Here is a 25,317-nt window from a genome sequence, read left to right on the forward strand (position 1 = left end):
AATGACAACATTCGCAGATGGCTGGTCTCCTTCCTTCCTGCCTTTGCGCATGCGGCACTTCCTGGCTATGTGCCCAGGCTCACCACACACGAAGCAGTTGAAGCCACCCTTTTCTTTCTTCTTCTTCTTAAAACAGGTGGTTTGTTTTGCCTTCCCTTTGTTCTTGTAATTCTTTCCACCGAAACTGCCAGCCCCACTTTGCACGACATTGGCATTTAGAATCGGCTGAGGAGGAACATTTTCCGCATCTTTCGCTCTGGCCTTTTCCTCAACATCAAGAGTGGCAATGAGACTTTCGACGGTCATCACCTCCCTCTTGTGTTTGAGAGTGGTGGCAAAGCTCCTCCAAGATGGAGGTAACTTGGCAATAATGCCCCCCACCACAAACTTGTCAGGCAGAACGACTCCAAAACCAGCGAGTTCCCCCACCAGGAGCTGGATCTCATGGGCTTGTGTCACAACCGAATTATTATCGGCCATCTTAAAATCGTGATACAGCTCATTAACATATAGTTCACGCCCAACATCCGACTCTCCATTATTTCCTGTCGAGCGCTTCCCAAACAAGGGCATGACTAGCAAAGTTCATATATATGTCACAAAGCTGATCGGTCATGAGGGAGAGAAGGCAACCCATGGCCGTGTCTGAAGACACCTCAAAATCACGTTGTTGATCCTGCGTGAGTGGCCTCTCAACAGTGGGTGAAATCACCCACCACAAGTTCATGCTCATAAGCCAGAACTTCGCACGGGTCTGCCATCTTTTGAAGTTCTCACCCCCAAACCTCTCAGGTTTCATCACATCGCTTGGTCCAGCCATTGCACAGTAATAAAGTTTCTGGACTGTTGGAAATATGTCAGGTATTACAATTAATATAATTTCGAATTTATGTGATACTGATGACAAGGACAGATCTAACAGATTGATACATGCAATCACGTAGATCTTAACTTCTCTCCAATTCTGAAATTAATTTGGGCCCAATCTGAGTATAAAGCCCATTAATTCCAACACTTACATTATGATTCCGGCACTTGTAGAACGCTCGTTGGTGTTGTGCCCTGCGGCGAGCTATGTATGTGAGTAGCTGCAGTGCGGGCAAGGAACAATTCGCACCGCCACCGGATCCACGCCTTGGTTCGGGTTTGTCATATTCATCAGCTACTAGGGTTCCTTTGTTTCGATTTGGAGATCGATTGAAAAAGAGGCTAGGTTTTCTCTTCTCTCAATTTGGGGATAGACTGGGGTTAAAAATGGAATGCCCGTGGGTGCCGCAGGCGCAGTTAATGTCGTTGGTGCGGCCGTGCTCCAGCCTGTCTTTGACCGGCTCCCAGCCTCCCTCCGTTACGATGCCGTTTGCTCCTACTGCAGACGTTGGTACAGTGCCGTGGCGTCTCCCATCGACCATATGCATTAAATAATCCATGTACGCACCTGGAATACCATATCCATCCCATATCCAGAACGGGTCGACGCCTCGCAATAAAGGGAGCAGGCGAGCTCATCCACGCCAAGGAGTTTTGGCTTTGTTTTTTTTCTTTTTGAGAAGAAGGAGTTTTGGCTTTGTTTTTTTTTTTAGAAGAAGGAGTTTTGGCTTTGTAGGCGAGCTCGTTTGCTCCTATTAGAGTATGAAATTGAAACGATGCGCGGAGACGTCTGTCGAAAGAGAAGGAATGAGGCCCGTCCGACTCAAGTGTTGCGGGCGGGCAGGTGGAGTGGAGACTACTGGCTCTGGCTAGCCGTGGGTCGAGCCGGAGCCATCGCGACGCGCGCACGCCACTCCACTTGTCTCATTCTCACTCTGCCTTGTTCCGTAACCCAAACGGCAGCCGACGGCGGGCCGAGGCGGACGGATAACTCCGTCGACTCCGCCCCCATCCAGAGACGCCGTGCGCAACTTTGGTTCCGCATCCCAACGCAGGAAGGAGGAAGCAACCGCGGCCAAACTCGCCCCGGACGCACGGTGGCGTGTCCTCCACTTCCGCTCCGGCACTAGCGCCACGACGCAACAATAAGAGGAGGAAGCCCGCTGGACCGGGGCCCCGCACTGGCACGGCTCGTATACACGTACGACGACGCATCCACCACACTCCACGCCCTAGAAGCGAGTGAAACGCGCGCGCGCCGGGAGGGAGAGGGCGGAGATGGCGGCGGCGGCGATGGCGCGGCGGGGTGTGGCGCGGCGGGGTGTGGCGCGGGCGCTGGCGATCGCGCGGCGGGGGATGTGCTCCACCTCGGCGCCCGCGGCGGCGCTGTCATCGGAGGAGCTCATACGGATGGAACAGGACTGCAGCGCGCACAAGTAGGGTGACTGCTTGCTCTCCCCCCTCCTCGCACGCCTTCTGCTTGCGTAAATGTCTCAGCGGCAAAAACTCTGCCGATCATTTCTCCGATCGCGCTCGTAGCGGGCTTTCGCGCTCTGTGTTCGGGTTCGTGTGAGTTGGGGCTGTCTTCGGTTAGCCCCTTTCATATTCTTCTTCGGCACTTCATCTTCAGATAGTGGCGCGGTTCCGCAATGGAGTAACCGATCACCAAATTAGGCCCGCAGAAACATTTTTCAGCATATTCTCGCACGTCAATTTTGGGATGTTTGTTTATTACCAGTACGGATTCTATGCCCAGACTGCAATTTCTGTATATCATAGTAGTGAGAGTGACAGTGACTCAACGGCGTCGCCTTTGTTTCGAACTAGTGTAAATCCGCGCTTGCTTTGATTGGGATGCCCACATTTCTTAGTATTTTCTTTGTTCCACTGGCAGACAAAAAAAATGAGATTCCGACTCAAAATCATGGTGTGTATTTATCTGCAAAGTCACGCTTTCTGTTTTGATGATGCGATGATCCAAATTTCTAGTCTGAAATTCTTGCTGAGCTCAGCATTTCACTGCGTGCAGCTACCATCCGATTCCCATGGTGTTTTCCAAAGGGGAAGGTTCGCATATATTGGACCCTGAAGGCAACAAATATATTGATTTTCTCTCTGCTTATTCTGCAGTCAATCAGGTTATTTTCTCTGCAATTACACATTTTATCCAAGTGCTATTTGACCCTCACAGATCGGAATTGGTCGGTCTACATTCTTCGAGACAACTTATTTATGCTCATAATTCATGATCTTGGTTTGTCAATTCTCTTGTAGGGCCATTGCCATCCAAAAGTCCTAAGAGCTTTGATAGAACAAGCAGAAAGGCTTACACTTAGTTCCAGAGCTTTCTACAATGACAAGTTCCCAGTCTTTGCGCAGTATTTGACGAGCATGTTTGGGTATGATATGATGTTGCCAATGAACACTGGAGCCGAAGGAGTGGAAACGGCTATTAAATTGGCAAGAAAATGGGGTTATGAAAAGAAGAATATACCAAAGAACGAGGTATAACTTCACTATATGGTACATGTGTAATCCTATTAGGGTTTTTCCAGTATTGGTATGTGCTGGTGCTTCAATGGATTTCTGACCTGCTAACAGGCTTATGTTTCAATTCAGCTCTGACTTGCATCTGTCTAGCATATTATGTTCTCTGGATGGCCTGTTAACTGTTAAGGCTTCTTCGCAAATAAAAAATAATTTACTTATGGTTCTGTTGACACTGTCGCAGATGATGATATTTGGCTAGGTTTTTTTTCTAATTAAGCAAGCAAATATATTATAAAATATTTGTTTGATGACATATGAGAAGAAATGTGAGAGGAAAGCATCGCATAACAGAGCCTATCCAACTTCAATACTACCATTTACCATAGAGTAAATGTGTCAAAAGTTCCTTTCGCATGACAGAGCCTATCCAACTTTAATACTATCATTTACCATAGAGTAAATGTGTCAAAAGTTCCTTTCTCACAACATCTTCAAAATAAGCGCATCATAGCCCCCAACTTAAGCTAGGGTTGGCCATGATCCCTTCAAAACGTGCGCAGCTCTGTACATATTGGTTTTCACCTCTTCCTTCTATATGAAAAGGCAGTGCTCCTGCCGATTTCTCAAAAAAAAAAAACTTAAGCCTACATTTGGTGATCGGAGATATGCCCGTGCTTTAGTATTGTGTTGCTCCCAGATATATGCTCTTGCTTATTTTATCTGGATATCCTGAAAACACATAAAGATATCATATCATTGTATTAAATAAATGAAAAACTTAATGACAGGTGCAAAAAAGCTGTTGAAGCAGTGTCTGTTTTCCTAGTTGTTCTTATTACTGTTTGATCGCTCTGTGATACAACTAAATGAAGATTATCATATTTTATGTCTTGGCAAATGCAGTGGTTAATACCTTGAGAAGCTGGAAGCACATTAATACCTACTTTTGTCAAATGTTTGGAGTTTTGCAGGCTTTGATTGTCTCTTGCTGTGGATGTTTCCATGGTCGGACATTGGGGGTCATTTCTATGAGCTGTGACAATGATGCAACTCGTGGTTTTGGTCCTTTGGTTCCTGGTCATCTTAAAGTTGATTTTGGAGACATTGATGGGTTGGAGAAAATCTTTAAAGGTATCCAATCCATTGAGCTCTGTCAAAATGTCAAGTGCCAACCATATGCTACTGTTATTAGTGTGTAGAAGCATGCTGACAAATACTATTTGGTTCAGAGCATGGGGATCGTATATGTGGTTTTTTGTTTGAACCAATCCAAGGAGAAGCTGGGGTATGAATCTTTAAGTTACTGGCCTTTTCTTGAATTTCTTGATATCCTCTCTTGCTAGTTATTTCCTATATAGTTAGAAACTAATTGTCCCCTAGTTGATGTTGCATGGTAGTACTGTGTTCATATCGAACTCAGTTTGAGAATTTGATTGACTGGAAGAGCTTGTTAGCTCTGCATGGTATGCACTTTCTGGGTACATCTAAGAGTATCGTATATGCTTGAGCACATTTTCCAGCTTAAATGTCAAGATACACTAGATGTGGTAGCAATAATGATCAACAGTAGAATAATAATCCTGCAAAATGGAAAATAAATAAGAAGAAAGTACTTTATGATATGGATAGACATACGAGTTTAGGGGAACCCTTTGATTGCACACTGTCCTGGTTTATAAATTGCAAGTTATTAGATCCAAGCACTGCAGTTTAATCACTGTGCCATATCTCTCTGACATGATAGGAAAACACGTATATCTGGATATTTTAAATTATCTGCCAGTATTCAGATAACTTGAGTAGTTGATTTACGGAACAAAAAATAGACAGTGAGTAATTAGTTCCTTTGCTGACCAAAGTGCTAAAAAGACAGGGCTAGTTTTTCTATAGGTGACATTTTTGGTGCCTCTATCCAGGTTTCTGTTATATCATGATTGTTTGTGTCCTGATGCTACCATTTTTCCAAATATATCCTTTATTCTGTTGCGAATTTGTGTAGGTAATAATCCCACCAGATGGTTATTTGAAAGCTGTCAGAGATTTGTGCTCTAGGCACAACATTCTGATGATTGATGATGAGATCCAAACAGGCATAGCTCGAACTGGCAAAATGTTGGCATGCGATTGGGAAGGTGTACGACCTGATATGGTGGTAAGTGTCTTCTCTGATACTCTCTACTTATCTGCTCCGCTTGCTTCGCATATACCTGGTGTTGAGGTGACTCTATTTATCTCCTCTTCTACTACACAAGTACCTGGTGGGTGAGGTTTTCATTTTGCTCTAGGATAGCAACTACAATTCTGAGTTTTGACAATGTATCTCAATTCTCCAGATTCTAGGCAAGGCACTTGGTGCTGGAGTAGTTCCGGTCAGTGCAGTTCTCGCGGATAAGGATATCATGCTGTGTATCAAGCCAGGAGAACATGGAAGGTGTGAACTACTGTTAATTTTGTTTGTTTTAGTTCATTCCAAAGCAAAGTTGAATGTAAGCTGATTCAGTTTTGTCTTTAGTGAGCACAAATCTCGACATGCCGTCGTCTAGTTTTGACCATCACACTAGGAAATTACACTCTAGATTCAGCTGTATGATCTCTTTGTTATTTTCAGTGTTCTTTTTGTGTATGTCTTGTTCCTGAAATTACCCTTATACAGTTACACTTGATCATTTGCAGTACCTTTGGTGGAAACCCGTTGGCAAGTGCTGTGGCAATTGCATCTCTGAAAGTGGTCAAGGATGAAGGTCTTGTTGAAAGGTACATTATTTTTTTACAAGAAACTCCAGTAACTGTCTAAATTATATTTTACAAGAAACTCCAGTAACTCTATTATTCTTTCTTGTTCTGATCATTTGCTTAATTGCAGAGCCGCGGAGTTAGGTCAGGAGTTCAGAGACCAGTTACGAAAGGTTCAACAGAAATTTCCTGATATTATTAGGGAAATACGTGGGAGAGGTTTGCTTAATGCAGTAGACCTAAGCAGCAAAGCTCTATACCCTGCTTCTGCATATGATATTTGCATCAAGCTAAAGGAGAGGGGCATTCTTGCAAAGCCCACGCATGACACCATAATCCGATTAGCCCCTCCCATTTCAATCAGGCACGACCCATGTGCCCATGTGTTATCATGCTTCGTTCCTCTGTTATTCAGAAGTCTGCATTTACTGACGCCGTATTATGTGATCATGTTCGCTTGCTAATACCCAAAACCTGGTTACAGTCCCGAGGAGCTCACAGAAGCATCGAAGGCACTCAGCGATGTGCTCGAGCATGACTTGCCGCAGTTGCAGAAGCAGATCAAGAAGCCAGAATCGGAGGCAAAAACACCCGTCTGCGATAGGTGCGGTCGGGATTTATAAGGGCGACCGTTCATCCGAGCAGAGATGAGGTACCAGCAATTTCAGAGACACCGTAACAACCCGGAATAACAGAACATGGATTTCTCACTGTGGTATACCGCACCATGTCGCACTCCCTGTTCAGAAAATGTGCCATTGCTACATTGATTATAAATAAATGGAATTTGTCTGTCGACCCATCTGCCCATTCTCGTTATTTGTAGTGACATTGCTCCTCTTATCCCACGCTCAGCAGACACCAGCGAGTAGCGACGTTGCCCACTACTGTCTACCGGGGCACTCAAATTCAGCTCAGAGAGTGCTCAGGCAGCACTGATATTCTTGTCATATATGCGAGTGCCCATTGGTTTTCAGTTATTATTCCTATGGTATCAAAAAACAGTAGTATGTTTTCCCTGTCACGCTGATCATGCAGTAGCGTTGCTATTATTGTCTGTTTCCTTTCATTTGCCAGCTTTGGCCAGGTCCTCCTACATTTAGGCATTGCCGTCAGAAAATAGAAGCACGCTAATCAATCCAAGTGCTTTAACCTCGTTTTCCTTTCCTCCTTATCCCTTTATATTTATCAAATCAAATTATAAGGGCATGAGGTTCTGAAACAATCGCCGGGATTGAGATTCCGAGGTTAACAATTGGCGTTGCTCTTCAAAAGAATCTTCCAAGAATCAGATCTAAGTGCTCTGAAGGCTAACGAATCGCATGGACCTTGGTGACGACGATGGACACTGACGCCCAGGCGCCGGAGGCACCGTCGTCGCCGCCGCCCCGGTCCGCCCGGTCGAGGCCGTCGAGCTGGGGCAGCAGCGGTAGCTCCGAGTACACGAGCCTCCGGGACGTGCTCTCGGAGCTGGGCAACGGCGGCGGCGGCGGCAGCTCCTCCGACCTCCACGACTTCGACACCTCCAACATCCCCATCCGCAACCAGCTGCTCAAGCACGCCGCGTCCGCCTACCTCCAGTCCGCCATCGTCGTCACGCCGCGCGAAAGGGGCTGCCTCAGCAGGGCCTGGCGCCGCCGGTGCCGCATCCTGCTCCGGCCGTGCCCCGAGTGCGAGTGCGACGTGGACGTCGACCCCGTCCGCCGCGGCGTTGGCCGGCTCGGTGCGGCGCGTCCTCGCCTCCCTCTGCGGCTGCGTCGCCTGCATGTGGACGTAGCGCGCACAGGTGCACCGGCCATCGTTGCTGCCGTTTGGCAATGCATGCATGCTGATGCTTTAATTACTACGCTGAACATGACTGCTTCGTGTATGTGCACGTAGGCATGATTTTGCTCTTTGCACTCTTAATTAGATCGCGATGCATGGTGTCTGATGCGACCGTACATATTTAGACGTGGGGCTGTTTTAACTTTAATTTGTTGGAGCTGTGAATTATTATGGACTCCAATAGCTGGCGAATGTTCGCTCTAAGGGGTGGCATTTGCAAAAGTTTATGCTGGCGGTTGCTTGAGAGACGCATGGCATTTTCTTGACAGACGCATGTCAGTTTCTGCGAAGGAAATTTTGAGGCAAAAAAACGAGGAGAACCTGTCATCGTTTGATATCGCGCCGCAACTAACACTTTCAGCAAAATTCGTTCGTTTGCCATCCCCTTCCCAGGAAACGTCAGTAGATAGCATTACGGATTATTATTGCCTGAGATTCGTTATTGCCCTTGTTAAATCAAATACAAATTGGCGGATCGTGGATGGAGGGCTCATCCTTCTTTTCATTTAAAGTAATCCGGCTTTAGGACACAAGCGGAGAAGCTTCTCCCCACAAAAAAGAGAGGAGGAGAAGCTTCTCATGCCTTTGGGTGTTAACAATGGAGAAGAAAAGAGTGTGTAAATCAATACCAGCTCGTGCCCCTTCCGTGAAGAATCGGATGGCTTATGTGTGAGTATGTGACCCATTCAGATCTACCTGTTATGTCCGATGCCACACTATCTGGAACTTTCGGGATATATGCTAATGAAACCTAGTTCCCGTTGCCGGTCGCCGCACCTCCCCCTCTCCCTCGCCGTCGCCAGGGGCACGCCCAGGTAAAGTCAGGTCGTTGGCGGCAGTGAACCTTCGTCTCCTCGCCCGAACATCTCTACGCGGGCTGAGGCATCCGGGCCGTGGACGTGGTGCTAGCCCGCGCCTCCCAGAGGCATCCGGGTCATGACAGTGGAGTGGCGACTTTGGTAGCGGTACACACATGGCTAGGCGGCTGCAGCAGTGGTTGGCCCAGATCTGCCCCATTTCGCGGTGCGGGTCGTGGGCGACTTTGGCTGCGGGCGGCCGCTCGTGCCTCGACGCATGTCTAGTGTGAGTGGCACGCTGTGGCGGTGAGGCTAGGGGGTTTGCTGGCCAAGACCATGTCGGGACCTTCCTGGTCCGACGCCTAGACGACAACTAGTCGAGGAGGCATCTCCAGTGAGATCTCTTGGCTATTGTTGCGGTCGATTTGGTTTCCCTCATAAGTGGGCGGGCGGTTCAGCGGTTGTTGGTGGCCTCGTAGAGATTTGTGCTGGCTAGCGTTGTGAGGCGACATAGGGTGTGCTTGGTGGGGAGGTTGGTAAGAGGGATGGGAGGCTTCCAAGTGGTCGGGTTACCTGTCGCCGGCGCAGGGGTGTGCCGATCGTGGATGCATTCGCTCCTCCTCCTTACCCTTTCCTTAGCCGAGTGTGAACTGGAGAAGGTCTGGCGACGTTCGGGGCAGAGTGACTATTGGCGGCTCCGTCGGCGGGGGGCTGTCGGTCAGTCCAAAGCTGGGGCGTTTGGATGTTCACGGGGTTTTTCTGGATGTTGGTCCGCAGCCTTGGTGCGGGAGGTGCGGTGCTCGTGGGTGGAGCGCGTGTCTCGGGTGCGTGGCAGCCATGGCCACACGGTGACATGGTGTTGGTGGTCTGCGTATAGCTAGGCGATGGTGTCGTGGGTGCCCTTGCTTCTCGGGGTACCCTGGTCTACTGGGCCGACGACGCTGGCATATGCGGGCGTCGTCACCATCTGGAAGGCTCTGTTGCGGTTGCTCCCACCTCCTTTTGTGCTGCTTGGGGTGAAAAGTTGATCTTCGGGGTCAGGCGGTGGCGGCACTCTAGTGTCGCGCCATTCTTGAAGGCATCGTCTTGCACTACAAAAAAGAGACACGTCATTGATGATACATGTTTGTCATAATAGATCACGTTTTCTGTCACCCATGTACATATTTGATGAGTTTATGACAGTAATCATTTTTCATCACAGAAGTGTCCATTGCCATGATGATAAATGGTGCGTCATAGAAGAGTTTTTCGTCAAGAGTAACCAACATGTGGCAGCCACTGTAACAGGTCGCCGTTAATCTATCGGGTGCGGGTTTTGGATTTGATACCGTTAACAGCTTCAACCAGTGAAACAATTTCATGTGTCGGCTTCTCATTCGCCAACGAAGCCACAAATCAGCTCTACCTATTAAAGATGTCACCCATTCAACAAATAATATGCTCCTATATAATTTTGACACGTGGCACAGACCCAATAGAGGCTCATTTAGTTAAAAAGATTGTGTCAGCCAAAGGCCCACAAGATTTAGGCAAAAGTTAGCGGGCGTACCTAATGGGCGTACCTATAGCCCATTTACAACCCGATATCGCCCAACCCATAAGGATAAGTGCCAATTTGGCTCGTCACCGGCCCATGGGACATTCGGCGTCATTATGACCCTTTGGACTTCCGGTCCATTAGCAACTCATGGAGTTTATGCACCCAATTCTGGCCCGCTCTGTCTTCTGGCCTAATAAAGGCCCGTGGTACACTTGAACCGATTTTTTAAAATCTCCCGTTCACCTCCCACTGGTTAATTATGTTGATCCTACACCAAAGCAAAAGCACAAGAAACTAACATAGGAGCAAAGTGTTCCATGGCTGGTTCAATTTCTTTTGTTGGTCAAATGGACCCAAGACTTCGCTGGCAAATCATGCCATCAGAGATCAACAAAGGTGGCCAAGTTTCAGGTCAAATGACCAAGCGGATCTAGGGGTTACTTCACAAGTGCCATCAAAACGAATCTTCCAACTCAGAGACGGACTCGATCATGACCTTGTTTTGGATATGCCCTTTTGCCATATCCTTTATCTACAACTTTTAAGTTTCATGGTGATGTGTTTAAACTAATCTGAATGCTGCATGTTAAGTGGGCTTTATTGATTTAAAGTCAGGCGCAACTTGCATCTTCCTTCTGAAAAAACAAGTGCCATCAAGACTCAAAACTAGGGTCTGGATGATTTGGTAGAAAGGTGTACTACGAGCCTCAATCATTTTGCATATACAACCCTAGGAGGCTATATAATATTTTCCAAGATTTATGGAGGGCATCAAAGTGTGGTTTAGAATTGATGACCATTATACATGAAATTAATGTCCACTTACAATAATTGAACTAGAGCATGGGACATTTTCGTGGAACGGGGTTTCATATGTGGAGAGAAATTTATAGGAATTTTTTAAGAATTTTTCATGTAATGTGAATGGTGGTTGCTTTCGAAAGTAAGGCCAGGGTTTTGGAATCCCAATGTTTAGAAATATTTCTTTGAGGAAAAACGAAGGGAGCAAGCTCCAAGCCTCCAACTACAGAGGCAATAATAATTGACAAGAGTTGAAGACCCATCCATCAGCCACCAAAACTCTGGGGAAACCGAAATACATGCACAAATAAAAATAGACACACTTAAAAGCAGTAAACATATTATGAGGATTTCACAACGAACATCTCATTCAAATCTTTATTAGCCCCACTTGATATAATAGGTCTGCCACCACGACATCATCAGGGAGACTGAGAGGATAATGGGACTCCCCGAAGTTTAACCCCCTCTAGAACAAAAAAAACGTCAATAGCTAGTGCAGCCATGACCCGGTCCAAGTATGGTAGCAAAAAAGTTAGTATGGGCGTTCTTGAGTTAGTGATGTGTGTCGACAAAGATTGTCACCGTTTTAGTATATTGCACTTCTTAAAAAAGGATGCTGCATCTCTCATGCAAGTTTTCAATGATTGCCTCCTTTTTTGGTAATTTTTGGGAATTAATATGAGCGAAATAGTCAGCTAGTCCTCATCTAGGTAGGATGAAGCAGTACTCCATTGAACTATTGTTTCGTCGTTTTTCAAGAAGACATGTGAAATCCAAGTCCGTCTTAGAGCATCACCGGCAGCTCCCCTTTCCCCAATAATTTTCTGGTATTGGAGAAGTTGGGCCAAAAAAAGGTGCTTTGGTAGCTGCCCGTTCCCTAATATTTTTGGTGATCCCCGAAAAATCACCCCAACTCCCCCTTTAATAGAGGGCCTCTCTCCTTCCCGATAACCCCTGTACAAGGGGGCCATGCCACATCACTGAGCCACCGCCATCTCCGTGATTGCCACCGCTGCCCACCGCGTTGTTGCAATCGAAAATCGCCACCATCGCTGTCGGCAACCATTGCACCATTGTCAGAAAAAAAATGGCATGGTCGGGAGAGAGCAATATCTCATCAAGTGGGTATTGAGGATGTATTTATTAAAAAAAATGAGACCTCATAGAAGAAACTCCGCAAGCACTGTGCATTCGAGTCAGGACTTGAATTCGGGTGGGCTGGCAGCAACCTCAGCTGTCCAGGCAACGGGTGCATGCCCCATCCTCAGGATGTAATTATTGAGAAGCTACAAAAGCAATCCACCTGAACGCCAAAGAATTTGTTAGAAGAACACCAATAACCACCTACTGGAAGAGATTTTTCGGGGAACTGATGGAGATGCTCTTAGCGCGGTGCACACGTTGGCTTCTCCTATCTTTGACCATCAACAAACAGTTGGCCGGTTTTTCTGCCGCGTCCAGCTGAAATCTCCAACCAAAAGAAACAGATCAGCATGCATGCAGGAACGACAGATGGCAATTGGCTGGAATAAACGATCCCGAGACAATACAGATAAGCTGATTTGTGTTCCTTTGCGCGATCCAATCGCCCCAGGGCAAAATCACGCGAGGTAATCTGTTGTTCCTTTGCGCAATCCAAACGACCAGCCCCCTCCGGTTGTTCTCTCTGGTTCAATCATTCATGGCAGCACATGTCTGTTCCCTTTTAATAAGAAGATCGATTGATTCTCTGGACCCGCGACGAGATCGAGTCTCTGGCTCATCTGTATGATGGTTCTTGAGGTTGCAGTTCGCCGGCGGCGAATTTAACCGGATTCTGGCGGCAAATCTCTTCTCCGACCCTGCGTGCTGTTCCTTGGATGGTAGTGGAGAGAAAGATGCAGCCATCGCCGCCGCCGGAGCACAGGAGGGTGGTCCGCTTCGTGACCTTCCTGGCCCTCTCCCTCCTGGCTTTCTCCTGCTGGGCTCTCGTCAACTCCCGGATCAACAACGCCATCCTGATAGCCGATGCCGACAAGACGCCATTGCTCGCCGGCGGTGATGATGACAGAGACAGACACAGTACTGGCGGCGACCATCCTGCGTCGATCCCGGTGGCTGTGCCATCCAGTAGTGACTTGATGGCGGGCGCCGTCAGGATGGGCGGTCCGGTTGTTCGAGAGACGCCGTTGGCAGAAGGAGGAGGCGAAGAAGAAGGGAGCGAGGGATCATGCGACGCGGAGAGCGCGCAGCTCAGGGTGTACTTGTACGACCTGCCGCCGGAGTTCCACTTCGGCATGCTGGGGTGGGACGGGAAGGAGGGGGAGGCGGCGTGGCCAGACGTCCGTGACCCGGGCGCCGTGCCACACTACCCCGGCGGGCTGAACCTACAGCACAGCGTCGCGTACTGGCTCACGCTTGACATACTGTCCTCCACCCTGCCCCACAGTCCGGACGGCGGCGGCGGCGGCACGAGCAGGCCTTGCGTCGCCGTCAGGGTGACAAACGCCAGCCTCGCGGACGTCTTCTTCGTGCCCTTCTTCGCGTCGTTGAGCTACAACCGGCACTCGAAGCTCCGGGGGAGGGATATGGTGAGCAGGAACAGGATCCTGCAGGCCGAGCTGGTGAGGTACCTGATGAGGCAGGAGGAGTGGAGGAGGTGGGGCGGCAAGGACCACCTCGTCGTCCCTCACCATCCCAACAGCATGATGCAGGCCAGGAGGAAGCTCAGCGCCGCCATGTACGTGCTCTCCGACTTCGGGAGGTACCCGCCGGACGTCGCAAACCTGAAGAAGGACGTCATTGCTCCTTACATGCACGTGGTCCGGTCTCTCGGGGACGACGAATCGCCGGCGTTCGAACAGCGGCCAGTCCTGGCTTACTTCCAAGGAGCCATTCACAGGAAAGATGTAAGTGGCACAACGTTCTCTTCTCTGTGCCCTGTCAAGGTTTAACAATTGGGAACTTCTTTGGTACATGGTTTCAGGGTGGAAAGGTTCGTCAGAAGCTGTACCAGCTTCTCAAGGACGAGAAAGACGTGCACTTCACCTACGGGAGCGTCCGGCAGAACGGGATCAGGCGCGCCACCAAAGGCATGGCATCGTCCAAGTTTTGCCTGAACATCGCCGGCGACACGCCCTCCTCGAACCGCCTCTTCGACGCCATCGTCAGCCACTGCGTCCCCGTCATAATCAGCGACGAGATCGAGCTCCCTTTCGAGGACGTCCTCGACTACTCGGAGTTCTGCGTGTTCGTCCGTGCGTCGGATGCTGTGAGGCAGGGCTCCCTGCTGCGCATTCTCCGAGGCGTGACCAGGGACCAGTGGACTACCATGTGGAGAAGGCTGAAGGAGGTGGCTCATCACTTTGAGTACCAGTACCCTTCGAAGCCCGATGATGCTGTTCAGATGATATGGGGAGCCGTGGCTCGCAAGATGCATTCTCTGAAGCTGCACCTCCACAAGACTGGCAGGTATCAGAGAACACATTCAGATTCATGAAAGGTCTAGCTATTTGGAGCTAGCTTGCAGTTTTGATCCCAAGTGAGAGTTTCTAAGGTCACCATCAGATAAACTAGATGATCCGATTTAAACCGACATTTATTTTGCTTATTAAGGCCTACATTTGGTAGTAATTTTTTTGCCATTGAATTTCTATGGCAGGAATAGTTTTCTTTTTGTAATGGTGATTGATGCTGTAAATAAGACTAACATATGTTGGTATGAGCGCATATATGCTCTCCACATGAAAATATTGCAGGATACAGTTCCACAGCTAGGAAAATAGGAAGGTTTTATATACCAAGTACATACGAGTTTTGCTTTGGAGCACCCCCCTTAGATAAGTCTACTGATTTCGATGCAGATTAAAGATGGGGGTTAGAAATTACCCCTTCAATCAAAGAGATTAGGTTGTTCTGATCTCTTGTTTGACGCATTGTGAGAATAGGGATTAGAATTAGTTGATCGTGAATGTACGAGAATAGCCTTTTCTTAAAGATCATGTAAACTTTTAATGTTGTATGGTGCTTCAGGACTGTAAATGCTTCCCAAAGCTGAGTGTGTTAATGTAAATTTAAAGTCATCATGAGATGTTAGAGAGGGTGCTTCGTACTGACTTCTCATCATGCGAATGAAGTCCAAGCTATTACTCAAAATAAAAACGTTCATTTGCATGTTTACGATTCACTTTTGATACTATAAACTCTCTAATTGTCATTGCCCAGATCCTTAGGCCATATGTGCACTTGCCTATGGTGAAGACTTGGTTTTACCATTGCATCCTATTATGCAAATTTCAATTTTCCTACAAAATTCACAAGTTATTGTAACAAATTAATATTATCCAAATGGATTGAAATCCTTCAAAATTCATGGACACAGAAGCAAAATAGATAGATCTCTTAGTTATAATAATATAACATAGAGGATAGAGCGTAACTGCATAAATTATATACTCATCAAAGAGTACAAGTAGATAGGTCTTCAAATTAACATGGGGGCACAAATTAGATACTTCTGCTAATCGGTGACAAGGTTTCAGATATGTTGAAATAGAAAATTCACATAATCTGTACCAAAGAGGCATCTCGACTCATGGGCAATCTCCATGATGAGTCTGATTTCTTTCTCCAGTTCACTCGCTTTGGCCTCGGCAATTTTTTAAATATTTTTTTAGAAAATCGAAGCTTGGTTCCACCAGTCCCCCCTAGGACCTGTTGATCTCGTTTCATGGCACGGGTTTTTCCTTGCGCATTATCGTGGATATATATAACTCACTCTGAGCCCATAATTGCTTTCTTTATGGCCTTATGGGGAGTACCTTCCAAATGCAACATTGCGTGATTTTTTTTCTTTAAGAATTACATTTAGATAACTTATCTTGGTGCTTATGAATATGGTTTGAGAATGAGTTGATTGGTTTTGCTTTTTGACACACTTTTACCAGGTCATGCTACACAACATGCCTCTGCCTGTTATATACACTCATGTTATCAATAAATATTTATGTGCACATGTTCTCAGAATTGGAACATGGGGGTATTAAGGAGCTCATCGACTCTACCCACCTCTTCCACCCGTACTAACTCATGTAGCAGGGTGCATTATGTAGTTCGTAGCCTGACTTCACTGAAACTACGTCCTATCCACCGGTCAGCATTGCTAATTCTAGAGGTGCTCAAGTGCTCATTTCCAGCTGAATATGTGGGGGTTGAGTCATGGCCTGGTTTTTGTTTTACCAGCCCAAATTTTCAGTAACCTACAGGTTACTGGAGTTACCGCCAGCCACTGAAAAATGTTGCTACCATTTGGAAAATTCAAAAAGAAAGAATTCAAAATCGTAATGAGACTGGACTTTCAGCTCCCGGGTGCAGGGGCACCCTCATGAACAGTAAATTCAAAATGATATAAAAAAAGTCGAAAAAATCTGAAACTTTGAGGGATGAAGTTTGGTCAAACATTTAACGTCCATGCAAAGTTTTAGCATCAAAAAACATGTGTGGAGCCCTCGCCAAAAAAAACAAACAAAATCAGTGTTCAAAGTTATGTGTACTTTTGAGCAGTAATTTTGTTTTTGTCGGTGAGGGCTCCTCGAGTGTTATTTCTGGCTGAAAATTTGCAAGAACATCAAATTTTTGATCATATTTGATCCCCCAAAATTTCAGATTTTTTCGATTTTTCTTTTGTATTGTTTTGAAGTTACTGTTCATGAGGGTGTCCCTGCACCCGGGAGCTGTCACACCTTTCCCAATCGTAATATGGTTGCACTGCATATCATTGCTGGTAGTGTGGCAGGGAGGGCTTGAATCGGAGACGACGATGGGGCGCAATGTAGAGAGCATTGTACAACAAACTACTTTGTGCAGGCATTGGGGTAGTAACATTTTTTATTGGCTAATTTTAACATGCTATGATCTGATCCTGATGGAACTTCTTGCGGTGCTTGAAGCTGTAAACCTAGCACTTGAGCGGAACCTGGCCAAGGTTGCTGGACCGGACAGTGTGGAGAACATTACAATCTGGCACCCGTTTCAATGTTGTATTTGTATTGCTGCAGGATTGTAGATGCTTTCCAAAGCTGAGTGTGTTAATGTAAATTTGAAGTCGAGGAAAGCTTCCACTCCTGAGATGTTGGAGAGGGTGCTTTGTAATGACTTCTTATCGTGTGAATGAAGTCCCAGCTATTACTCAAAAAAAAACTCGGCAATTTGCATGTTTATGATTCACTTCTGATACTATAATCTCTCTAATTATTGTTGCCCAGATCCTTAGGCCATATGTGTAGTTGTATATGGAGAAGAATTGGTTTTACCATTGCATCCTGCTATGAAGTAACTCAATATTTTTCTCTAAAATTCACAAGGATTGTAAAGTAGATGGTTTTGAAGTTCAAGGTTGTTTCTTGGACATCTGTGAGAATTCAGAGTTGAAATACGGACCTCTTTACCTTGGAGGTCCGTATCCATAAGCTCCAAGGTAAAGAGGTCCATAGTTAAATACGTTGGAGATGCCTCGACTTGTCTTGCACGGTCAATTTAGTGCCTAAAGTTGCAAAATACATAAAACTGGTGTTCGAACTTGTCCCACATGCAAATACGGTGCCTCCATTCGTATCCGGACGTACGTGCAGCCCGCGTGGCGTGCCAGCGTGGCAGTGGCTGAGAGTTGGAAGGCGCTGGTTGGCCCGAGCGTGAGGATTTTTTTACAAGACCCCCTCATATTTTATTTAGTCATGCAGGCAAATCTCATGAATTAGAAATTAGAAAAAGAAAAGAAAAATGTGATATGAGGATCGAACCCTCGTTGTCACACATTACATTGTACGCAAAGGTTGTCCACCGTGCCATACTGCCATACATAGCTCAGTAAATATCAAGGTCAAACTCTATATATTGCATCGCTATGCATAAAGTAACTTTGGAGCACGGGCTGTGTCCTGTTTTTTTTTTTAAGTTCAAAGAAACGGAATTTTTACAGCTAAAAAAATTCTGAAGTTTTTGTACATGCACACATAGAAGTGTAATATATCCTTGTGAATTTTCTTTAATATATGTGCTTGTATGTGAGAGATAAAAAAGACAAATACATGCAAAAATTGGCTTGATGTTGTCTTTTTTTACAGGATATAATATAACATAATTTCAAATGAAATTTGAAAGTCACTTAGAGCACATGCATACATTTTTGTGTGAAAACAATCAACTCTTTTTGAAACTTTTAAGTGACAGATTTTAGCCTTTAAAAAATGTGCTCAGTGGCCACCATGCTCTAAAAATCCTCTTTGGTTGCTATCTACCTCTTCAAGCGATTCTTATTTATATATGGCACTTCTATGGACCCGCACAAACTTTATTTCATTTTTTCAAGTTCTTTATTTTTATTTTTCACACTATTTTTTTCCGTTCAAGAAAAAAATGTAAGAAAAAATACCACTGCCATAAACTTAAGGTGTTAGTGCATTTGAAAAATGTTTAGCATGTATTAAAAAAATTAAAATGTGCATTTAAAAAATGTTTGTCTCGCATTACAAAATTGGCAATTTGTATTTAAAAAGATTTCAACGTGTATTAAAATTATTCTATTACATTTTTGAATAATTGTATTAAAAAGCTCACCAAAATAATTTTTAATGCATGCTGAATAGTTTACAGAATACAACGTTGTCAAATTGTTAATAATTAGGTATTTTAGAAATACAATGAAGATAAACAACAATAGTGTGTGCTTGTGGTCCAGAATGAACATACATAAATTTACACAATAATTTCTAATATAGGCAGAACTATTTCAATCCCCATAAATTTTTGAAAAAGTTAATGTCTACCTTCTCAAAGTACGCAATAACAAAAAACAAAAAATATTTAAAATAAAAAACAATTGCATATTGAATTTTTTATATGGGAAAATTTACGTCTTATGAAACTAAACAAGAACTTGGATAAAAATAAAAATGAAACTGATAGATAATGCATTAGAAAAATTAAACTGCGATACGTGCATCTACATAGCTTTCTAGCTAAGAGGTGAACGCAATACATATTTTGGCCAAGTGGACAGATCAGCCGTAGTTGACCAGGAGGTTTTAAACCCCTTGGTGATGATTTTTTTCCATGTTATTTCTCGCTAGCATACACCGTATTTCATGTCTTTCCTATATGATTAAATAAAATATAAGGGGATCTTTGCAAAAAGAATCGTCATGCGTGGAGTATACCCAACACTTTCCCGCTCCCAACCACTTACAGGTGGGTCACCGCTATGCTGGCACGTCACGCAGATTGGACGTACGATTGGATATGGAAAGAGGCACCGTATTTGCACCATGGAACAAGTCTAAGCACTAGTTTCATGTATTTTGCAATTTTAGTCACCAAAATGCATGTCAAGTTGAGGCACTTCACATGTTTAACTCAAAAAAGTTAATTAGAAGGCTAAACATGCATGTGTCAAAAGGCAGGCGCAGCAGAAAATGCGATTAGGGCATGTACAATGGTGCCATATAGATACATATGCCCCATGACAAAAAGTAATTTGAGGCATTTACATTAATTTTTTCTCTCCAATGCAAGCTATCACTAGTGGGCCTCATTAAGAAATAGAAAATAAAGACTCTAGTACACGTGCATCTCTACTTTTCACTCCAACTTTTTCAGCTTTTGTCATCGGACCACACTTTTTCTCTTCAAGCACCCCTCTCCTGAAGAGGATCCCGCTTTCCTATCCGAACCTACTTTACGTCATATCCGACACTACATGATATGCGAAGCATCACTTTGAGGCTACGCATTGTACATGCCCTTAGGAAACCCCACTTGCCGTTGGGAGTAAGGGCCATCCCCAACAGTAATAAACAAACCAAACGAGCAGCAAAGGGAGGCCGCGCCCACAGGAACCTCAAAAGTGAAAACCTCTCTCTCCCTAGGGAGACTACAAGCGAGCCGGAGTCCACCCAGCGATGGAGCCCGCGGCCACAGATCCCACCGGAGACGCCTTGGCGGCGGCATCGTCGCTCGTCTTCTTGGGCACTGGCTGCTCCGGCACGCTCCCCGACGCGCGGTGCCTCATCCAGCCGTCCGCGCCGCCGTGCACCGTCTGCTCCCAGGCCCTCTCCCTCCCGCCGGACCGGAATCCCAACTACAGGTGCGCGCGCGACACCATGCTATCAGTACACTTGCAGGCGATCCACACACCAATTAGTATTATTACAAAATTTATTTGCCCCAAAAAAATCTTCAAACTATTATCGCACATGTCATGGTTTAAATTCATAGCGAAAATCACATGTTGTAGGCATCTCTTGGAAGATTTACATAGAGTTGAGGGGAAACACTTATTGGTTCTATTATACCTCAAAAAGTAACTTTTTCCTTTTTTTGTAGTACTCCATGTTAAACAAAATAAATATACGTAGTTGTTTTGAATAGCCACCACGACAGCCAAACAGAACTGTGATGATGCTGCTAATGTGACAGCATAGTTCATCTGCTCATATTTTGTATGCTTGCTTTCAGATGCAACACGTCCCTCTTGATAGACTATTGCCATGACGATGGCACGCATATGTACATTCTAATTGATGTCGGCAAGACCTTTAGAGAACAAGTTCTCCGCTGGTTTGTTCACCACAAAGTTCCTTTCATTGACTCGGTGAGATCTTCACATTTCACTTTCTGTCAAGTTTCTAAGGATCACTGCAGACAGATGACAAGACTGAGATGGTACTTTTGCAAGTGCAGATTATTCTGACTCATGACCATGCGGATGCTGTCTTGGGTCTTGTCGATGTTTGGGTGGTACAGTCAAGTAACCATAGAAATGATGATGATGATCAAGTCCCGGTTTTCCTGTAATCAGTTCACGATGGACAGGTCACCCTATCGTTCCCAGTGCAATACCTGTTGGAAATATGAGCAAATTACTACGAGATTTAATCCGAATAAACAGAAGATAAATCATGACCACAGCAGTAGAGATTAAACTAATCATGTGAACTAGCATAGCAGATGAACATATCACATCTAGGGCACATACTAGAAGCATGAATTCTACCACGATCTCGAACAGGAAGGATAGAATCACATACGGTGCAGCGGGTGCAGCACCGCCGGCGTTGACGTTGTCGCCCATGTCGTCGAGGACGAGGTTGCCGAGGTCGGGGAAAAAGTCGTCGTTCGCGAAGTCGTCGCTGCCAGCAGTCGCGCGAGTGCGCTCCCCAAAAACCTGATCGCCCCTCTCCCGTACAGGATCACGAGAGGCGGGGTTCCGGAGGCCTGCTGTCCCTTCTCGCGGTGCACGCCGGAAGGAGGGATGGAGAAGACTTGCTTGGCGGCGCAATGATCTGGAACGGTGGTGAGAAACCATACGAAGCGGCGGCGGCTAGGGTAGACGTCTGCCTGACTATATAGTGCGGGCCGGGTAGGTCGTGGGAGTAAACCCCACGTCCGAGTCGTCATGATCCAAAAGAATCGGAAACGGTTCAGTAATTAACGCGTCCGTTAATTATTAACTAATGACTCATTAATTTTCCCATGGAGCAAAAATATAGACAACGTGCATAGCTCTGTTCTCGGCTCGGCTCAATCCCGCAACCCGCGGCGCGTCGTGACGAGGCGTGGCGTGTAGGTCTCCTCTTCTCTTGCTCATACAAGTGGTAGAAGAGCTCACCTTATAAAGAGGTGCAACTCTCTCTCAACTTCCGGGGTGGGACTAAACTTTAGCCTCACTCACTCCACTCACATGTGTGGATGAATGGGCCAAGAGAATTTCAGAATTTTAGTTGGGCTTTGGGCCAAAGGCCTACTAGCAAAATTCCAACAATCCCCCACAAAGTCTCATTGGCACATCTCATCATTTAGTTCCAAAACATTGTTTTATATATCGGTGCTTAGTGGAGACTGTGAAGTTGAACTTCCACTTAGAAATTTATGCTACACTAGATCACAACTTGAATAGTGGATTATGCCTTGAACTACAAGTTTTCTGTGAAACTAGTTTCACACAAATTCTTGACCGATACTGGGCTGCCGCAAGGCTTCCCCGCGAGTGGAGCGTATACGTCATACTCCAGGGCCTTTCATGAATTTATTAGAGAACACCCAATTCTCACAGACTGCGACGTTAACAGTCAAATTCATATAGGTGTGTTCCTCAGAAGATGTTCTGCAGGACAACATCTCTGCTTACCCGAATAAGCCACTTGGAACACATTAAGATAAGTATCAACCTGCCATGCAGATCAGGAGAGTATTGCATCTTCACGGAGTGGGATAATTAATATAGGGATACTCTCCTCCCAGCTGACCAACAGCTTGTCTCCCACTTCTATTTCACGGGATCTCCGATCACATAGAGTGAGTTACCACTATGGACAACTCATGCGGTGGGTCTCAAACCCATCTCCATCGATGCATTATCTATCACATTACGTGATAGACCCTTTGTGAAGGGATCTGCCAAGTTTTTCGACGTTTGGATATAATCCAACGTAATAACTCCGGAGTTCCTCAATTTTCTGACAGATTTTAGTCTCCTCTTCACATGCCTTGAGGACTTCGTATTGTCCTTAGAACTGTTTATCTTGATGATCACAGTTTGATTATCACAGTTCATCAGGATAGGGGGTATTGGTTTTTCAACTATAGGTAAGTCCATCAAGAGTTCACGAAGCCACTCTGCTTCAACAGTGGCAGTGTCTAATGCTGTGAGTTCTGCTTCCATAGTTGACCTCGTTAAGATGGTCTGCTTGCAAGACTTCCAGGAAACAGCGCCACCACCAAGTGTAAAAACATAACCACTTGTGGCCTTAATCTCATCACCATCAGATATCCAGTTTGAGTCACTATAACCCTCCAGTACCCTTGGATACACGGTGTAGTGAATCCCATAGCTCGCGGTGCCTTTCAAATAGCGCATAACTCTCTCAAGCGCATGCCAATGATAATCTCCCAGTTTTGACACAAACCGACTCAGCTTGCTCACAGCAAAAGAGATGTCAGGCCTCGTGGCACTCGCCAAATACATAAGCGAGCCAATAATCTGAGAATACCTCAGTTGATCTCATGCAATCCGTCGATTCTTTCGAAGCAACACACTAGCATCATATGGAGTTGGAGAAGGCGTGCAGTCGCTATACCCAAAATGACTCAAGACCTTTTCCACATAATGAGACTGAAGCAGTGTGATCCCACCATTCTCATCTCTCAACAGCTTGATGTTTAAGATAACATCAGCTACTCCTAGATCCTTCATCTCAAAACAACGAGATAAGAAATCCTTAACCTCCTTGATTAAATCAAGTTTGGTTCCAAAGATCAATATGTCGTCGACATACAGACAAAGAATAACTCCTTCGCCCCCACCATAGCGATAGTACACGCACTTGTCACCATCGTTTACTACAAAGCCGACAATAGTTAATGTTCTTTCGAACTTCTCATGCCACTCCTTAGGAGCTTATTTAAGGCCATATAAAGACTTTAATAACTTGCACACCTTTCCTTCCTGACCAGGTACTACAAAACCATCTGGCTGATCCATGTAAATTTCCTCCTTCAACTCTCCATTGAGGAAAGCCGTCTTAACGTCCATTTGATGAACGAGAAGACCATGTGAGGCAGCCAGTGATAGTAGCACCTGAATTGTGGTCAGTCTAGCCACGGGTGAGTAAGTATCAAAGAAGTCTTCACCTTCTTTCTGGGTATAACCCTTGGCCACAAGCCGTGCCTTGTACTTTTCAATCGTACCATCGGGTCTAAGCTTCTTCTTGAACACCCACTTACATCCTACAGGTTTGCACCCATAAGGACGGTCAGTGATCTCCCAGATACCGTTAGCTAAGATGGAATTCATCTCGCTACGTACAGCTTCCTTCCAGTAGTCAGCATCAGGAGATGCATAGGCTTCTGAAATAGTCCTGGGTGTGTCATCCACGAGGTACACAATGAAATCATCACCAAAAGACTTTGTAGTCCTCTCTCTCTTACTCCTCACAGGAGTTCCATTGTTACCCTCAACAGGATTCTCAACGTGTTTCATCACAATGGTGGGTTCAGGAATTACAGTGAATTCCTCACTAGATGGAGTAGGTATCTCCTGATTTGATGAACTCGACATATCCTTCATAGGAAATATGTCCTCAAAGAAAGTTACATCATTTGATTCCATAATCGTACCAACATGCATGTTGGATACCTCAGATTTTATTATCAAAAATCTATAGCCGATGCTATGAAAAGCATAGCCCAGAAGAACACAATCCATGGTTTTTGGTCCAAGCTTGCGCTTCTTGGAAATTGGTATATTGACTTTCGCCAAACAACCCCAAGTACATAGGTAAGAGAGTTTCAACCTTTTTCTTTCCCATTCCTCAAATGGAGTCATGGTCTTATGCTTTGTGGGAACTCAGTTTAGGACATGACACGCAGTCATTAGCGCCTCCCCCACCATTCCTTGGATAGACTTGAAGTGTCTAACATGGTGTTAACCATATCAGTTAGAGTTCGGTTCTTTCTTTCGGCTACCCCATTTGACTGGGGTGAGTAGAGAGGCGTCCTCTCATGGATTATACCATGTTCCACACAAAACAGATCAAATTCATTGGAAAAATACTCTCCACCACGATCGGACCTAAGCCGTTTAATTTTTCGATCAAGTTGGTTCTTTGCCTTAGCTTTATAGTTTTTAAAGAAAGTCAAAGCCTCATCTTTTGATTTCAGAAGATACACATAACAATATCTAGTGGAGTCATCAATCAACGTCATGAAGTATCTCTTTCCACCTTTTGTCAACACGCCATTCATCTCACAAAGATCAGAATGTATAAGCTCTAGTGGCGCCAAGTCTCTTGCCTCTCCAGTCTTATGGGACTTGCGAGGTTGCTTAGCTTGCACACATACTTGGCACTTGGAGCCTTTGACAGTAGAGATTTTCGGAATTAAGTTCATATTGGCTAACCGCGTCATGCAACCAAAGTTAATATGACATAGTCGTGAATGCCAAATATCAGACTCATTATTGTGGCAAACATTATTAATAACTTTAGTGCAAATATCTGATAAAGATAGGCGGAACAAGCCTCCGCACTCATAGCCTTTTCCAACAAATTGTCCACACTTAGAAATTACAACTTTATTGGATTCGAAAACCAACTTAAAACCATCTCGACATAAACGGGAACCGCTAATGAGATTTTTATTGATGGACGACACATGATAAACGTTCTTCAGACGCACAGTCTTCCCCGAAGTAAACTTCAGATCGACCGTACCAACACCTCGAAC

At 45.4% G+C, this 25,317-nt stretch overlaps 3 protein-coding genes and 1 pseudogene across 3 annotated transcripts; all 4 read left to right on the forward strand.

The window, feature by feature from the left end:
• Positions 1-1,834: 1,834 nt before the first annotated feature.
• Positions 1,835-6,892, forward strand: LOC123104911 (ornithine aminotransferase, mitochondrial). The gene is made up of 10 exons (XM_044526850.1): positions 1,835-2,303; positions 2,897-3,005; positions 3,142-3,372; positions 4,329-4,488; positions 4,587-4,642; positions 5,357-5,509; positions 5,691-5,788; positions 6,031-6,111; positions 6,221-6,454; positions 6,575-6,892. Exons 1-10 carry the CDS (start codon positions 2,146-2,148, stop codon positions 6,711-6,713), a joined length of 1,419 nt encoding a protein of 472 aa, XP_044382785.1. The 5' UTR covers positions 1,835-2,145; the 3' UTR covers positions 6,714-6,892.
• A 178-nt stretch (positions 6,893-7,070) lies between these two features.
• LOC123104912 (uncharacterized) lies at positions 7,071-7,984 on the forward strand (annotated as a pseudogene).
• Positions 7,985-12,393: 4,409 nt separating this feature from the next.
• Positions 12,394-14,790, forward strand: LOC123107774 (probable arabinosyltransferase ARAD1). The gene is made up of 2 exons (XM_044529693.1): positions 12,394-13,949; positions 14,027-14,790. The coding sequence occupies exons 1-2, from the start codon at positions 12,921-12,923 to the stop codon at positions 14,537-14,539; spliced, it is 1,542 nt and encodes a 513-aa protein (XP_044385628.1). The 5' UTR covers positions 12,394-12,920; the 3' UTR covers positions 14,540-14,790.
• A 5,204-nt stretch (positions 14,791-19,994) lies between these two features.
• LOC123101582 (putative hydrolase C777.06c) lies at positions 19,995-20,889 on the forward strand. Its single transcript, XM_044522966.1, has 3 exons — positions 19,995-20,179; positions 20,551-20,686; positions 20,776-20,889. The coding sequence occupies exons 1-3, from the start codon at positions 19,995-19,997 to the stop codon at positions 20,887-20,889; spliced, it is 435 nt and encodes a 144-aa protein (XP_044378901.1).
• Positions 20,890-25,317: the final 4,428 nt, after the last annotated feature.

The sequence above is a fragment of the Triticum aestivum genome, chromosome 5A (assembly GCF_018294505.1).
Source record: "Triticum aestivum cultivar Chinese Spring chromosome 5A, IWGSC CS RefSeq v2.1, whole genome shotgun sequence".
Classification (NCBI taxonomy): Eukaryota; Viridiplantae; Streptophyta; class Magnoliopsida; order Poales; family Poaceae; genus Triticum; species Triticum aestivum.

Coding starts and splice junctions, on each gene's coding strand:
- LOC123104911 (XM_044526850.1), top strand. CDS start 2,146: ATGGCGGCGGCGGCGATGGCGCGGCGGGGTGTGGCGCGGCGGGGTGTG. Junction 3,373..4,328: donor AGAATATACCAAAGAACGAG/GTATAACTTCAC, acceptor GGAGTTTTGCAG/GCTTTGATTGTCTCTTGCTG. Junction 6,455..6,574: donor GCCCCTCCCATTTCAATCAG/GCACGACCCATG, acceptor ACCTGGTTACAG/TCCCGAGGAGCTCACAGAAG.
- LOC123107774 (XM_044529693.1), top strand. CDS start 12,921: ATGGTAGTGGAGAGAAAGATGCAGCCATCGCCGCCGCCGGAGCACAGG. Junction 13,950..14,026: donor GAGCCATTCACAGGAAAGAT/GTAAGTGGCACA, acceptor ACATGGTTTCAG/GGTGGAAAGGTTCGTCAGAA.
- LOC123101582 (XM_044522966.1), top strand. CDS start 19,995: ATGGAGCCCGCGGCCACAGATCCCACCGGAGACGCCTTGGCGGCGGCA. Junction 20,180..20,550: donor GACCGGAATCCCAACTACAG/GTGCGCGCGCGA, acceptor GCTTGCTTTCAG/ATGCAACACGTCCCTCTTGA. Junction 20,687..20,775: donor AAGTTCCTTTCATTGACTCG/GTGAGATCTTCA, acceptor TTGCAAGTGCAG/ATTATTCTGACTCATGACCA.